Source organism: Anopheles nili, chromosome 3, assembly GCF_943737925.1.
Source record: "Anopheles nili chromosome 3, idAnoNiliSN_F5_01, whole genome shotgun sequence".
In the NCBI taxonomy this organism is placed as follows: Eukaryota; Metazoa; Arthropoda; class Insecta; order Diptera; family Culicidae; genus Anopheles; species Anopheles nili.
Genome location: NC_071292.1, coordinates 36,823,851 through 36,839,530, shown reverse-complemented (window position 1 = coordinate 36,839,530; position 15,680 = coordinate 36,823,851). Strand labels below are relative to the sequence as shown.

General features: G+C 37.4%; 4 protein-coding genes across 4 annotated transcripts; 2 read left to right on the top strand and 2 right to left on the bottom strand.

Annotated features, from left to right (window-relative positions):
- Positions 1 to 1,282: 1,282 nt before the first annotated feature.
- On the bottom strand, positions 1,283 to 3,943 carry LOC128725702 (methylcrotonoyl-CoA carboxylase subunit alpha, mitochondrial). Its single transcript, XM_053819467.1, has 3 exons — positions 3,855 to 3,943; positions 1,879 to 3,655; positions 1,283 to 1,817 (listed from the first exon to the last, which is right to left on the bottom strand). Exons 1-3 carry the CDS (start codon positions 3,884 to 3,886, stop codon positions 1,533 to 1,535), a joined length of 2,094 nt encoding a protein of 697 aa, XP_053675442.1. The 5' UTR covers positions 3,887 to 3,943; the 3' UTR covers positions 1,283 to 1,532.
- Positions 3,944 to 4,270: 327 nt separating this feature from the next.
- Positions 4,271 to 4,904, bottom strand: LOC128725893 (mitochondrial import receptor subunit TOM7 homolog). Its single transcript, XM_053819667.1, has 2 exons — positions 4,759 to 4,904; positions 4,271 to 4,637 (listed from the first exon to the last, which is right to left on the bottom strand). Exons 1-2 carry the CDS (start codon positions 4,853 to 4,855, stop codon positions 4,576 to 4,578), a joined length of 159 nt encoding a protein of 52 aa, XP_053675642.1. The 5' UTR covers positions 4,856 to 4,904; the 3' UTR covers positions 4,271 to 4,575.
- Positions 4,905 to 7,246: 2,342 nt separating this feature from the next.
- On the top strand, positions 7,247 to 10,761 carry LOC128727791 (ER lumen protein-retaining receptor-like). The gene is made up of 3 exons (XM_053821734.1): positions 7,247 to 7,651; positions 9,423 to 9,594; positions 9,680 to 10,761. The coding sequence occupies exons 2-3, from the start codon at positions 9,592 to 9,594 to the stop codon at positions 10,328 to 10,330; spliced, it is 654 nt and encodes a 217-aa protein (XP_053677709.1). The 5' UTR covers positions 7,247 to 7,651; positions 9,423 to 9,591; the 3' UTR covers positions 10,331 to 10,761.
- Positions 10,762 to 11,117: 356 nt separating this feature from the next.
- LOC128727191 (ER lumen protein-retaining receptor) lies at positions 11,118 to 13,441 on the top strand. Its single transcript, XM_053821071.1, has one exon. It carries the CDS (start codon positions 11,574 to 11,576, stop codon positions 12,210 to 12,212), a length of 639 nt encoding a protein of 212 aa, XP_053677046.1. The 5' UTR covers positions 11,118 to 11,573; the 3' UTR covers positions 12,213 to 13,441.
- The last annotated feature ends 2,239 nt before the right edge of the window (positions 13,442 to 15,680 follow it).

Below are 15,680 nucleotides of genomic sequence, written 5' to 3'. Positions count from 1 at the left end.
TAGATATAAGAAAAGAAGGGAACAAGAAAGAAAGTAAATCAGCCCCTTTCTACCTCTGTAAAGCTACTCTTCTTGGCATTTGCAGGAGCCATTGGAAAACGTCAACCTACTTGTGACTGGGTTGGTCACGCGCAGAAAGCTATGCGTTACGCTTCTTCTTCTTATTAAGTAACGCTTCAACCTTTGTACGATCTAGCCCTATCTAGTTACGGCCATTTATAATATTGAAATTTTCACGTAGCCCACGAAAAAATGAAATTTTTACGAATAAATATAAGACACTCTTAAATGTCTTCCATGGTTCCAGAACCAGCTCGTTTGTCTTAAGTGCTATCTACTCAATCAACATAAGCGAGAAAGAGAAAAAACATATTCAAAATCGTATTTTCTCTTTAGCCATAAAAGAATGTCTTCATGGAGTCACAAGATAATACTGTTTTCGGTACTAGCTCTCTTAAATCACAACTATAATTTTAAAGATTGATATGAATAGAGCAAACATTTCTTGTTTTTTCGCTCATGCAAAAGATTACACGATGGGCGCAAGAAATAACGCTGCCGGGAAGCTTACATTATACGTATCATTATTCGTCTCAGCGGTTCCTTGTTAGATGCCCGGAACCGATTGAATGAACTATCTTCCATAAAACTTTTTATGGCAACTTCTCATTTGGTAAACGAGGTATAGTGGTATCGATTTCTTGTTACTAATTATATGTAATATTTGCAATATTTTGCATTTAGTATGTGAATTTTTTAAGATCTTAAGTGAATATCCCCTCTGTAGTAATGCAAAGGGAGAATGGCGGATCAAAAATTAGAACAGGCTTTAGGATCGGGAAAATGGTTGCGGATGTGAAATTTACTTTTACCAATAATTTATTGTTTTGGTTATTATGCTATCCGGCTTTTCGTTGTCACGCGTTAACGGATTATAATTACCTCATAAAAACCTCTACAATTATGTTAATAGGGCGAGAAACGAACTCATTGAATCCTTTAACAATGACTCAGGGTTTCGTCAGGGACTATTTGTCTCAAAACGACTCGCTAGGGTATCCTTAAGAACGTCTCCTTGCTGCGCTACCCACTCTGTTTAGGCAACTTTTAGTATCTATTCCCCTTATGCCGATTAGATTATCCTTCATTTACATTACCAGAACAAAATTTATTCTTGAAATATTTTGTAAACAAGATTTTATTTCACTTAGATCCGTTAATGTCTCTACTTGCTTTTATAATTTCAATTATGAAACAATATATGATTGCGTTAGACGCCCTAACAACTTTTTTCGAATGTTTTACCTGTATTATATACGGTAATAAATGCCCTTGTTTCAGTATTGATTAATGGTGCGAATGTATTGAATTCAATCGGAAGATTTTAACCATCAGCATAGCGTTAAACGCATTTCCGCTTAATGTCTTTTATCATTTTTCATGTTTTAAAACACCTAGAAACTATTTACCAGCTAATAAATGCACTTTGTGTCACTCTGTTCAAAACATTTGCTCTTTACTGTACTCCGAAGTCATTCGAATGAAATCAGAACTGCACCCTTGCGTACACTGGCTCCTTCCGCATTTGGAATAGCCTTAACAACACCATCCTTGGCAGCCTTTAGGACGTGCTCCATTTTCATAGCAATTAAAACAGCAACAGGAGTACCTGCTTTTACGTTGTCTCCAGGCTTCACGAGCAGTTTATCCAGCACGCCGGGCATTGGAGCAGTCACACTCGAAGCATCCAAACCGCCCATGGAACTCTCGGTGCCCAGAAAATTGGGTTGAGCTATTTCGCCGCCAAGCATACCGTTCTATAAGAAACCAAAAATTATTATTTCCAACAAGTTCTCCATTGTTTGTATAATTAAGTACCTCATCGAAAAGAGTCACATTCTTCCCTGAAATCACAGCATTAAAAGTGGAAACATGCCCATCGAGGTTGGTTTCAAGCTGAAAGCGATCTGTATATGGTTTACGACGTACTGATGCCTGCATCCATTCGGCACCATTTACACGAACCAATAAATTATCAGAAGTTCCACTTATCTCTACGGTGTACTCTGTTTCTCCCAGTTTTAATTTGAGAGATCGAGTTAAATTATAGTTCGGTCGGAAGTTGTACTCCGCATCAAACGGGCTGCATGTTTTTACTCCTAAGCCAGCACCAGACTGAGTGCGTTCATTCAGTATGTGAGCTATTGCCATTTGAGCTACCTTTGTTGAAGAAACTATCTTTTTAGGAAACAGTGTGGACATATGTTGCTCTATAAAACCTGTATGAACGTCTGCCGATTGAAAGTGGTCATGGCGTGCGAGATCGATTAGGAAGTTTATATTGGTTTGCAACCCAGCAATTTGATAGTTAGTCAATTGCTCGATTAACAACTGCAAACTGCTTGCGCGGTTTTCACCCCAGACTACCAGTTTTGCAATCATGGGATCGTAGTGAATCGACACCTCGTCACCCTGACGCACTCCGGTCTCAACACGCGTGGTATTGGTCGGTTCTGGCGTCGACAAATACTCTAGTGGACCCGCACCTGGTAGAAAACCACCTGCTGGATCTTCAGCATAGATACGAGCTTCGAACGCATGTCCACGTTTAACAACATCTTTCTGCGTCACCGGCAGGGGCTCCCCTGAGGCTACCTTTATCTGCCATTCAACTAAATCCGTTCCGGTGATCATTTCCGTGATAGGATGCTCCACTTGAAGCCTGGTGTTCATTTCCATAAAGTGGAAGGACAAATCTTCCTTGTCCAATATGAATTCCACTGTACCGGCACCGACGTAATTTACTGCTTTAGCTGCCCGCACCGCTGCCTCTCCCAGTTGTTTTCGCAAATCCTCCGATAGACCAGGCGCCGGCGCTTCTTCGATTATCTTTTGATGCCTCCTTTGTACAGAACAATCTCGCTCGTATAGATACACCGCATTTCCGTAGTGATCGGCAAACACCTGAACTTCAACATGACGAGGCGACCGTACGTAACGTTCTAACAACATTGCCGAATCGCCGAATGCTTTCTCCGATTCAGTTCGAGCAGATTGGAGCATTGGCATAAAATCGCTTTCAGTTTCAGCAATACGCATACCTTTGCCTCCACCCCCACGAACCGCTTTTATCATCAGCGGAAATCCGATTTTTTGTGCCTCGCTCATTAACCGTTGATCGGATTGATCCTCTCCGTGGTACCCGTTGATGATAGGCACCCCGGCTGCGGACATTATGTGCTTGGATGTGCTCTTTATACCCATGTCTCGTATGGCGCTTGCTGGTGGTCCGATAAACGTTACGCCCTCCCGTTGACAAAGTTCAGCAAACTCCACATTTTCTGATAAAAACCCGTACCCAGGATGAATTGCTTGGCATCCTGCCCTTTTGGCAACTTCTAGAATTTTATCGCCTCGTAGGTACGATTGCTGGGAAGCTGCGGGACCAATGTTGTAAGCTTCACAAGCCTGCTTGACATGTAAAGACTTTTCATCAGCGTCTGAGAATACAGCCACCGTTCTTATACCGAGCCGGTTTGCTGTTCGCATCACTCGACATGCAATTTCTCCGCGGTTAGCTATCAACAACTTGCTGATTTGACGGCGTGCAACAGATTTGCCGCTGTTGCTGCAAGACGTGGCGAAATGTCTGGAACTGAAACATCACAAACGCATCCGTTACTATTAACTCTTGTAATGGTTCATATCATTACGACTATATGATTACATAATGATCATGGAAATAGTGCGATGTTTCTTTCAAGTTAACTTCTAGAATATGTTGGCTTCAGACAGCAAACAAAGGCAAACAACACGAATCATAGGTATATTTTAATGAATACCATGCTCCTTACCATATTGCAGCAGTTTGTAACTTATGGAACATTTTGTTTGACAAAATTCGGACTTTACGTATGATGTTTATAATAGATTCAAATTTCGCCTGGAATTGCACACATGGAATGTGAAATAAATTTGCACATAACACGCACTTCATACGGCTTATCAATGCTGTCACGCTTCTTAAGTCACTTTGTCAAGGTGCCTAGCGGTTGTACATTGCGTAAAATGTGAATTCTACTAATGTGAAACCAGTGTGTCTTATTTTATTAAAAACCATATTAAAATGATTCTTGTTTTTGAAAAGTAGTTTGAAAATCATTTATTATATTATTTTGGCTTTTCAATTTAAGTCGGAAGCACAACTACGGTACTGTTTTTTATATTCTGATTACTGCATTTCTGTTGTAGACTTCTGTTGCTTATAGTTTGTTATTGTATATTCAATCGCTGTTATAATTATGTCATAACTAGTAGACAATTGAAATTCAATGAAATTTAATTTATGTTGAATTTTATCTGTGCTTTTTCTTTTTGTTATTATTATTCTTTTAAAAACGGCCTGGCCGTAGACTTTTTCTTTTCACATCGAATACATAGGCAATCCTTACACTTCAGATGCTAAGTTTGAACAAAATAACACATTACATTTTGCACAGCAAACGAAGTTTATTCCCACATAATATATACATTCGGGATTATGTTACGCAGCTGAGCACCATCCTTACGAGTGCTTTACCATAACAAATTCGCTACTGTTAGTGGCGGCATTCCTGCCTCTGATCCTTTACGAAATCCTGCAATAAACATGCCATTATTAATTACCAAATCGCCAACAAAAAAGAACATACATAAACCACTCAATGAAAGCTCAAAACATTGGCCCATGCGTTTGGGGAAGCATATGCTTCTAATTACCTAAGTATAAGAGCGTTGGAATGAATCCCCAATGAAAAGAGGTTTTTACCACCTCAAACACGATGCCAATTCGTTCTTTAACACCCGGGGAGAGCATTTTGAGGAACTTACGAAACACGCAAACGGCAATCCAGCACAAAAACAAGGTGGTGTGTTACTGACAGCAGAGTTGACAGCGAGGAAACGATCCAGGGGGTATTCTAGTCCATAAAAAGGAGACAGTTGAACAACATTTCACAACGTAAGGTAATCAATAGACAGAAAATTTCAAAAATTCCAATTAGTTTGAAAGTTATTGTTGATTCTGTGGTATACTGAAAATATGGGGCGTCTCACTTTTCAACCTTAAATATATTGCACATGACGTAAAACGGTTAAACAGTTGTAAAGCATGTTTTTAAATACTCACAAATTTAAACACGAAATTTAAACTTTTAACGAAATTTTTAATTTAAACACGAAATCAAACATCAGTTGTGAAAGTAAGATGAATTAAAATGCAAGTAAAATGATAACAGACAAAAAAATACTGGCATTAAATTTCAAAGGATGATTATTATTTCATTCATCATAGATGGCACATTTAACAAGAGAATCTGTCATTCTGTAGACAGTGGCTTACAAAGAAGTGTTTGCTTCCGCATGTAAAACTGTCACTTCCATTCTCATTTTTGTGAAAGAAGAGACGACCCCGTGAAGGTTGCGCGTTGCAAAAAGTTAGTATTTCGGCTAAACATGTATATATATTTTAGTGAATTGGTTACTGATAAGGAAGTTCTAGCAGTTTAATGTTGAGAAAAGTATAAAGTTTGAAAAAGATTTGCGTAGTTTGGCAGTTTTGGATTGAGACTTGTTCTTTACATGCAGTGCACAAGGCCAGATTTTTTATTACATAAATTTCGTAACAGTGAAAGAATACTGCATTAGGCTGTGGCGGCCTTAGTATTAGAAATTATTTCACATTTTGAATGTAAACATCTACAACAGCAGTAATTAACCCGTTTGTTAGACATTTTCTTTAAGAAATACTGCTGCCGTCAGAAAATTTGGACGATGATTGTAGAACTTTTATTCTTTCCTTCTTTTTTATTTTGTTTTTTTTTAATACACTTGCTAAATCCTCTTTTGATGATTCTAGGTGCCGTGCAAACACATTCAGGCACTATTTTTGCCGTAACATCAGCAACAGTACGGGAAGATAAACCATGAGAACGACACAGGCCATCCGATACGCAGTTCGTCTGAACTATGGACAGGTATATTAGAAAATAGCAACATAATGATAAAATAGTTATCATTTGTTAAACTGTATAGTCTTGCTATTATTCGAGAATTTCAAGCAATCGATGCAAATTTTCTTATCTTTTACGAGCGCTTTGGATTCAAATGGGCACACTGTTACGAGTTTTGCAAAGCTTCACCTTTCCTATCATGTGATGCGGCAGTAAAACACTGACAAGCACAACACGTTTGACGTTGCTTGAAAACCCATCAATCATAATCAAAATTAGTGTACTTGCGATTTTTTTCCAATACTATTATTTCACATTTGTAAGTTTAATGGATGCAATACTTGATAAACTCGTGTTTAAAAATATGCTCAGAATGGTTTTCCTGATAGCATAAGGTCAAAGTGTAAACCCACGAAGTAATGATTATTTCATCTAGGGGATTTTGTTCGGCTTTATATTGTTACTGTTAGATTATTTTAAAGTCTTGTCTTGTATTTTTTTTGCATCTATTATTCGATTTTCTTGGATTTAGATATATTCACAAGAATGTATAGTAAATGTGTGAATGTAGGTAAATGTTAACGGTGTGCGAATTCATTGTTGCTGTCGTTTTTCATAGAACAAAGTTTAGAATCAATTAATTGGATTTGAAGAACTCAATTTTTCTCTTCTCACATAAGTCATAAGTATAATTGTTGATCGAGACTTTGAAAAAGGATTAATATATTTTATTTTGATCTAAGATGTAATATGTAATATAAATCAAAACTCATACAAATGAATTTACATCAAATATTTTATCAATTGCCATTCCACATGAAATACATACAATACATATAGCAAGAAACATTGTAAAGATTTTTAAAATGCCGCCCAAAAGCATTTGATGTTTTGAACAGATATTCTTTCATTTTGAAAGTTAGAACGAGCAAGCATGAAACGGCAGTGGGAAAACTGGAGTATGTGGTATTTTTGTATTATGTTTATTTCGTCTATCCACGTTTATGTGAACATATTTTTGTAATATGATAAATATAGAAACAGTTGCTAACTACGCAATAATAATTCCGAAACGTGCTTCACAAAGCAAACACTTATTTGTTTTTCTTAATTGTTTTTGCAGGTTAACCAAGTAGCAGGAAAATCCACGGATCGCAATACTACCAGATCTGCGGCACTTCTAGCAGCCCTCGGTATTGGACTATCTTCGTTCAGTATGAAACAAATGCTTGCGAAACCGGCTAAAACGAAATTCTAAACTGTTTTCAATAGGCGTCTATTTGCTAGAACATTTACCTTACTACTTGTCCCTATATTTCTTTACTGACAAAATGTTGTTTTCAAGTTTGCTATCGATCGCGTTCTGTTAGATTACATTCGATAGGCTAGACGGTTGGCTAGAGACTGATGTTGCAACTTTGGTCTTGTGCGTTATTATCGGAGTTCTAAACAACAGAAAATTACTTCCTAGTTAATGCAAAATCACTTCTGATGCGTCACCAATGAGAACTATTCATAGTATTACAATTTCAAGAAATGTTCGGCCTTGTGGCTTTAAAAGCAAGCAATTTTGTGTTTGTGTTTTAACAATAAGATCCGCATGAAAGGCGATGCTGTTTGGTACCAAATGGGAATAGAACTGAAAAGTCTCTTCAGTGAAGGTAAATGTATATCGGTTTATTTAATGTATGCCATTCCTAAGATATTAATGCGCGGTATGTGTATTTGCATGGACTGAACGATATGATGCTAATTTAGTACCGTCGTCTTTAATTTGTTTGTTACAATGTTGCTGAATGTTTTTCAGCATAAACGGATACATGCATAAATTGTTCATGCTAAAACAAAAATCACAGTCGTGCAATAATATGCATTGCTGGGAGCATAAAGTTTTCAGAGATTGCAATGAAGTACTTTCATTACATAGCATGTGCTTCAAAGAGGATGAATATCTAATCAATTCATAGCATATCTATTATAATAGGCCGAACCAACACGGCTACCAAACAAATAAATTTTACCATCATAATTTGCTGTGACTGTAAGGTAAGCGTACTGTAATATGAAAAGAACGATGTATGTGGATCGATAGATAGATGAAAATAATAAAATATTTCCAAACTTACAGCAAGAATAACTGCGATATGGCTATTTGTTTTAAGTGTTCTGTAAGGCTGACCTTTTAATACGGCCAGGCCGTCCTTAAATAAATAACAAGATGACAAGTAAGGTCAATCTTAAACGTGTGTCATAAATCCGGTACTAAGCGAGGCGCTATGATACAAACAGTATAGTAGGTGTTTTGCACCCTTGTCGGAAGAAGTTTTGGTTTGCTGCACGTAACCGAAGGATCAAAAAATATCCCATACAGTTTGCATGGCTACTCCTCATTTTGTACCGGTTCCCTTGGTTTGAGTACAAATCATGAGGGCGATATATTAAACTAACTAACTAAGCGCGACGTACTTCGTAATGTATGATATGAAACGTATATATTGGGTTTTCGACGGTCATCTAAGACTGAATATGTACTTTTATGTGACTATTAAATTGTTTTTAATTACCCATTTTCCTCACCTATCCTTCGTCACGCCACCCAACACCGTCCCCTGTACACATTTCAACAAATGAAATGCTGCAAACAAATTTCTTGAATTATCGAGAATAATAAACCGCACTCTGGAGCCCACCATTAATGGCATACCGACAGATCCATTCCTTGATTTCAATTTCATCCAATCTCTGGAACCCATTCTTTTTATCATTCGATTCATTTTGCCCGCTCATTCCCACACATTCATGCGCTGATTCATTCATCTATGTGTTCATTATCCTCTCAACCCATTCATGCTTCCTTCACATGCTCCACGGCAACCGACAGTGCATCTCATGCAACGTGCTCCAAACCTATCAAATACACCAAAGCGCCTTACACACGTATACGCTATTGCATGATGCTGTAGATAGCGCGTCAAGGCACCATGGTACATTACACATTCGAATCGTAAACAAACCGAACGACTCCTCAATTAACCTAGACGCTGACCGTAGTTGAAGACCGTAATGCTGACATCTCAGCACCATCTGATCGCCATCCCACTCTCTAGAATCAAATAAAACAAACGCGCTACACCGCATACACGTTATCATTCACATACATTAGCGTATAAACGTCGTACAAGTATAACTTGTTGCTCGGGTTTTTCCCACTTTTTGGCTCGCTCTTCTTTTACTCATGAGAGTATCGCGAAACTACCGGATTGAAACTAACACTATCATAAACGTGCATCGCAAAATCATCTCATGCACAAGCATTTGCGCAAATGTAAATCCCCACTTGGAAAAAAACCGTGCATGCATGCATCCAACTGCAGATGCGGCTGCGTTTTGGGAGAATATTCGACACGCCATTACAACGTGAATTCATTCCAGGTTTATCTGCTGGACCGCCTTGATCTGCGAGCTGCTGATAGTAGTGTTATTTTGTACGAAATTTGTATCATTCGGGCTGTTGGTATTTTATGACCAATATTCGATTGGGGTTGTAGACGAAAGGATTTACATCACAACGATAGTTTGAGGCAGCGTGAGCCGCAGCATAATGGTAATTTGAAACTAATATCTATATAATTGTGAATCAACAGAGATGCTGTGAGCAGTGATGTTTTGTGATTTTTTTGTTTTCTCAGCTTACTGGATACCGGTTACTAGCCGACTCATTTCACGCGTTCGCTATACTGTACCTACTCTTCAACATATGGCGCACCAAATCTTGTTTCGGCGTATCGGGGAAAACACAAATTTTATACGTTACGGTATTTGCAACGCGTTATGCGGATCTCGTGACTTTTCCCGCAACCTACAGCCTGTACAATGTGCTTATGAAGATTCTCTTCGTGAGTGTTACATTAATCACTGTATTGTTGATGCACAGTGTATACCGAAAAACATACGATCGCGAAAACGATACATTCTACAATGAGTTTTTGATACTTCCATGTTTTGTAATTGCCCTATTTATTAACTATCGCATGGAAGCTTTTGAAATTTTATGGTCATTTTCGATCTTTCTCGAGGCGGTTGCTATCCTGCCGCAGATGGAGTTAATCTGTAAAACTTTCCATGTAGAACCCTGGTTCAAGTGTTATCTGCTTCTTCTTGGTTCATACCGCGCTCTCTATATAATTCATTGGATTGACCGCTACAGGCAATATGGGTTGTATGACCCGGTTGCTTTTGTTTCGGGTGGAATCCAAACCGTACTCTTTGTCTTACTTGCTTTGCGAATCGCAACTCTAAAGCATCGAAATCGTATTGTTACGGTTAGCACAATCTGTTAGATTTTCGACGAAAATACTCTACGTACATTGAACTCAACACATGGCATAGGAATTACAGCCCTTGAATTTATTTGCAACAATCCTTGTGATTACGACCTTCTTTTTGGCCGATAGTATATCTACACTCATTCTAATAACGTATTTTTACCAGAAGGGCATATACATTGAGTTGTGGAATGTTCGTGGAAACGTAATTCAGCATGTTATACTTTATAGAATGCTCTTATGTTTAAGGAAGAATGAAGATAAATGCATCTGGGTAAATAAGTTGTAGGTAGTTATAGCTAGAGCAAATAATTGTCCCCGTAGATTATTGAACAGAATGTTTGTCTATTCACTTCGGAATCCGCTGGGATGTTCCGTTCATTAATTTCTCAATAGCTGCCATTGCACATGAAATGTATATCAACATACAATCTAATGATACCATATTTTTGATAAATACAACTTATGATTTAAATTTTAAAAGATAGAATGTTGAAAACCTTGCAGCACTAATCCGAAGCATTATCTGCGGCTTTAATTGTCATTTATTTGCCCCAATCTTTTCCGTATGTACAAATAATATGTAATTGATGCATTCATGTGTGGTACTATACTTCTTGAAAATTTCTCCAAATAACGATAATATGAAATAATGAAATAAAGATAAAACATCTCTATCAAAACTGTATACACTAAAAACTGTATCCAAAATCTGTATACACCTTGGCAGTAACTTCGATTGTCAAAATACGTCATATGCAGTTTAACGTCAACGCCATCTTTCGGAGAGGAAAAAGAAGAAGAAGAAGTGTTTACACGTCAGTCGGTCGGTGTCCGGTTTTTGCTTAGATTTCCAATCGAAAAACAGTGATTAAAGTGGAAAAATCCATTATTTGGAGATTTTCACCTCAATTCATGTGTGGATTGACGGTTGGTGATAGGTAGAAATACCAAAAAGCTGCTTTGGACATAGGCTACCGGCAAAGCGACTACGTGTGCAGAACAACCCCTACTCTTGCGCCGTGTGTATTTTCGTGTCATTCTGCCTTTGCCAGCAGTACGACCCATTGTGTGGAGCAGCAAACCAAGAACCATATTCCACCGTCTCGTGGGAAACAAACGCAAACGTCATTCACTGTTTCGTATCTGTTTGAATTCCGAAGAATTTAGGCGAGGAGCAATCCTTGCAGTACACATACCAAAGCCAACCGTTCCTCCCTCTTAGGCGAGCCGTAGTGCGGATTTGCGAATTGCAAAAATGAATATCTTCAGATTGGCCGGTGACCTGTCACACTTGCTAGCAATCATTCTTTTGTTGATAAAAATATGGAAGACTAGATCCTGCGCAGGGATTTCCGGCAAATCGCAGATACTATTCGCCATCGTTTATATCAGCCGTTACCTGGATTTAGTGACAACGTTCATCAGTGTTTACAATACGTTCATGAAGCTGGTCTTCATTAGTACGTCTGTAGCCACAATTTACTTGATGTATGTTAAGTTCAAAGCAACGTACGACCACAATCACGACTCCTTCCGCATCGAATTTCTGATTGCTCCTTGCTTTTTGCTGGCTCTATTGATCAATAACGCATTTACCGCGCTTGAGATTCTATGGACGTTCTCCATTTACTTGGAAGCAGTTGCTATTCTGCCCCAGCTGTTCCTGGTTAGCAAAACGGGCGAAGCGGAAAGCATCACCAGCCACTACTTGTTCGCTCTTGGCTCCTACCGTGCACTATACCTGCTGAACTGGATCTACCGATACTACGCTGAAGGACATTACGATCTGATTGCAATCTTCGCGGGCGCTCTTCAGACGATTCTGTACTGCGACTTCTTCTATCTCTACATTACCAAGGTTCTTAAGGGCAAGAAGCTTCAACTGCCAGCGTAAGTTCTTCTGGCCGCCAAAGCATTGCAAAAGAAACTGCGAAAATGCATGGAAGTACGGAGAGAAAAGCGATCCCTTGTGCGAAAATGTCTAACAATACATCCACCATACGAATTATTCGCTGGAGCATTTGCGATAGCATAGTCGATATGTGTGCTTTGTAGTCGCACATATTTCAGAGAAACAAACATATAACATTAGAGCCTCAAGAGAGAATTCATGAAACGTTTGCGCGACTTCAAAAATATTTTATATCCTTATTAATTATTACGATTAATTCTTTACGGATTCCGTTATGTAGCATACCTCGCGCTACTCTCTTCCCGCTCTTTGTGTATTTGTGTATTTCTAAGCCTAGAAAAGAATTTTGTTGGTCGAGATCGCAAACAAAATAAATGAATGATCAATCGAACCTAAACATACAGTGAGGAAGGTTAGCCTACAAAAGATGCATTCAATAAATATCGGATAACTGAAAACGACAGAAAAATTCATAGCCATTGGTTTTTTACACAAAAAAGTAATTTCATCTATTTCCACTAAGTGATAGTGGTACGGAATCGGTTAGTTTTGACAAAAAAAAAATGCACAATTGTTTACCATACAATGCATGTGCCGTAAATCAATCGAATGAAATGTTTCCTCACATATTGTAAAGATTCACGTAACTACAGTCTTATCTGATATGTCTACGCATAATTAGGTTTGTTTCACATTAGCTTTTAAAAAGGTTACTTTTCCTTATAAAAACGTTCTGAACATGAATGCAATCATGCTTAACGGAAACATTGTATTGGTTGCATGTTTTGCATCTTTATTTCTAGATACGCCAGAGCTAAATAATATTTGGTAAGGTTTATTATCAGTCTACTTTCACGCTGTCCATTAGAAGAAGATGGAAATGGAGCATTTTTGCGCTAATGATAGTAGCAGGTACAATGCCAAACAAACTAAAGGCCTTCTTCGTTAATTTTACATGCTGTTTTTTTGATTTCGCCACTTTTCGTTCCAAAAAAAGGAAACAATTGAAGGACTTTTAAAACGATTGTTTTGTATTTTAGTCTTCTATATTACTTTCAACACTTCTGCAATGCCGTAAAACATTTATCTTAAAACGAGTAAATAATGTATGTATTAGCCTTACTGATACTAAACTGGAAGCTTTTGATGGAATTTAACTATTTAGTTGTGATTCCTAACTTTGAAAAATAAAAAAAAATCGTACATAGAAACACCGTTACTACTAAACAGTAATAAAATTTCATTGCGAAAGAACCATTCGACTATATAGAACCCTGCTCGGTTTCAGTTTCAAACAGATGGTAATATCATTAATGCCTAATGGCATCCACAACTTATAGCAACCATTTCTAAGCTATGTCTATGGTTTTAATAAGATTAGTTTTCTTTTAGTTTAATCATCTTGCAAATGATGCTACTTACGTCATATAATACTACTTGCTTATGCTATCACAAATCAAATCACATCTAAATATTCGTATAATCAAACAATGCTAAAAAGGTTAGTTTTCTCAATTTTTTTCGTAGACGTTTGTGTAAGGGAATTTATATAAATTATATGCCCATGTAGGATTATATTCATTTTTATCACTAATATATAAAATAGTTGTACAGATCATATTTAATTTGCTCTACGGTGGATGCGCGTCAGATGTTCCTTTAATACCCTTTTGTATCCAAATGATTTGCAACAGATCTGGCAGGAAAACGGTTTTTCCTTCGTATGAGAGCGCATGTGAACGGTCAAGTTTATTTTTCGATAAAATTTTTTCGAGCACATCGTGCATGGATACTTCCAGTTATCTTCGTGAATTACAAAATGTCGTTTGAGTTGATTACTAAAACGGAATCAAAAACGATATTATTGCTTTTACAACCATGTTGTGGAGTTGATTCACTTACTTAGTTGGAAAACTTGCAGTACAGTCGGTACATTGAAATATTCGTTCATTGTGGCATGCTTGTTTGTGCAAATAGAGATTTTTTTTACATTTGAACGTCTTTTCACACAGCACACATAATTGTCGATCTTTGCTATGAGTGTTATGAACATGCGAGCGAAGCGAGATTTTGCAGTAGAACTTTGAGACACAGTTCGATTCAACGCACTCGTATGGTCTAATGCCAAGATGTCGGTTTTGATGTCCTTCTAGTCGCTGTTTGTATATTTTTTGACCACATGTAGAGCAGGCTACCAGAAGTGAGCGATACAACCCATTCTTATTTGCTACTTCCCCGTTGAGAAACACTTGTGCATTTGTTTTATCCTGGGCAGGCTCGGTAGTAGCCTCATACTCTAACAAAGTTTCCTCGATCCCTTCAAGATATTCAGCTTCGCATCTTGACCCATTAGACGTATCTGAATTAAAAGCAGCAACTTTTAAAGCATTTACTGTTCCTTCCATTTCGTTTGCCAGAGTAGACAAATTTTCCTCTTTTGTTGTTAATTCATCTTCAGATTGATTTTCTAGGTATTCAACAGATGTTTCGTTCACCAATGCCCACAGCATGTCTTGTACTTTAAAACATTTATCTCGAAACTCATTCATATCGTCTACCTTCAAACAGCAAAACAGGCATATCGCTGACGGGTACATCTTTTCATTCGGGTTGAGCTACAAGGTTATTTTTTTAAAGTTAGATAGCAGCCATAATCAAACATACTTCGCATTGTACTTTGAGTCCGATGCACTGGTAAATTTTGTCGGCAAGATTCATATCCAGCTTTTTATTAACACGATTATTTCGATTCATGCATAACCGACAAAGTTCCATGAAATTTTCCATTTTGAGTAAATGTTAGGCACATTAAAGTATTTTTTACTTTTAAAGATGTTTCGTTAAAAGAATTGAGACACAGCAAAGAGTTTTGTATTGGAAAGTGAAAATTAGCTTAAGAGAATATTTGCAAAGGTAACAGGCTCTATTTGTTATGAATGCAATAGAAGGTTAGCTCCTTGGAACTGAGTTGATAAAGACAAAGACGTCAAAGTGGACATCATTATTATAGAATTGAATTTGATGTGCACTGCTCAAGCATGCGGTGTTTCGAAATTTCGTTAACACTTCGTTACAACAATCCTAATTTGATTCTCCAATAAAATGAGTTTATATATAAGCAACATTTCCAGAAAAAATATTTCGATTAACTTGTAGAGAGTTACATTTCAATCCCAAAATCAGTTTCAGTTTCAGTTCCAAATATACTTCAGTTTTCCAAATTAAAATAATGCATTTTTCAGTCTGCTAAAACATGATCTGTACTATTTATTGAATTCAAGTTATTTGAAATAATCGCAACAGAGGTGGAGCACATACAATTTTAAGCTATTGTAGCGCCATCTGTTGATTTTTATTGTCTAGATTTAATTTTGAACGAAATTGTTACACATCGAAATTATTCTCATGGAACCATCAAGACTCAATGGTTTGTGTCTTGGAAAACTCAAT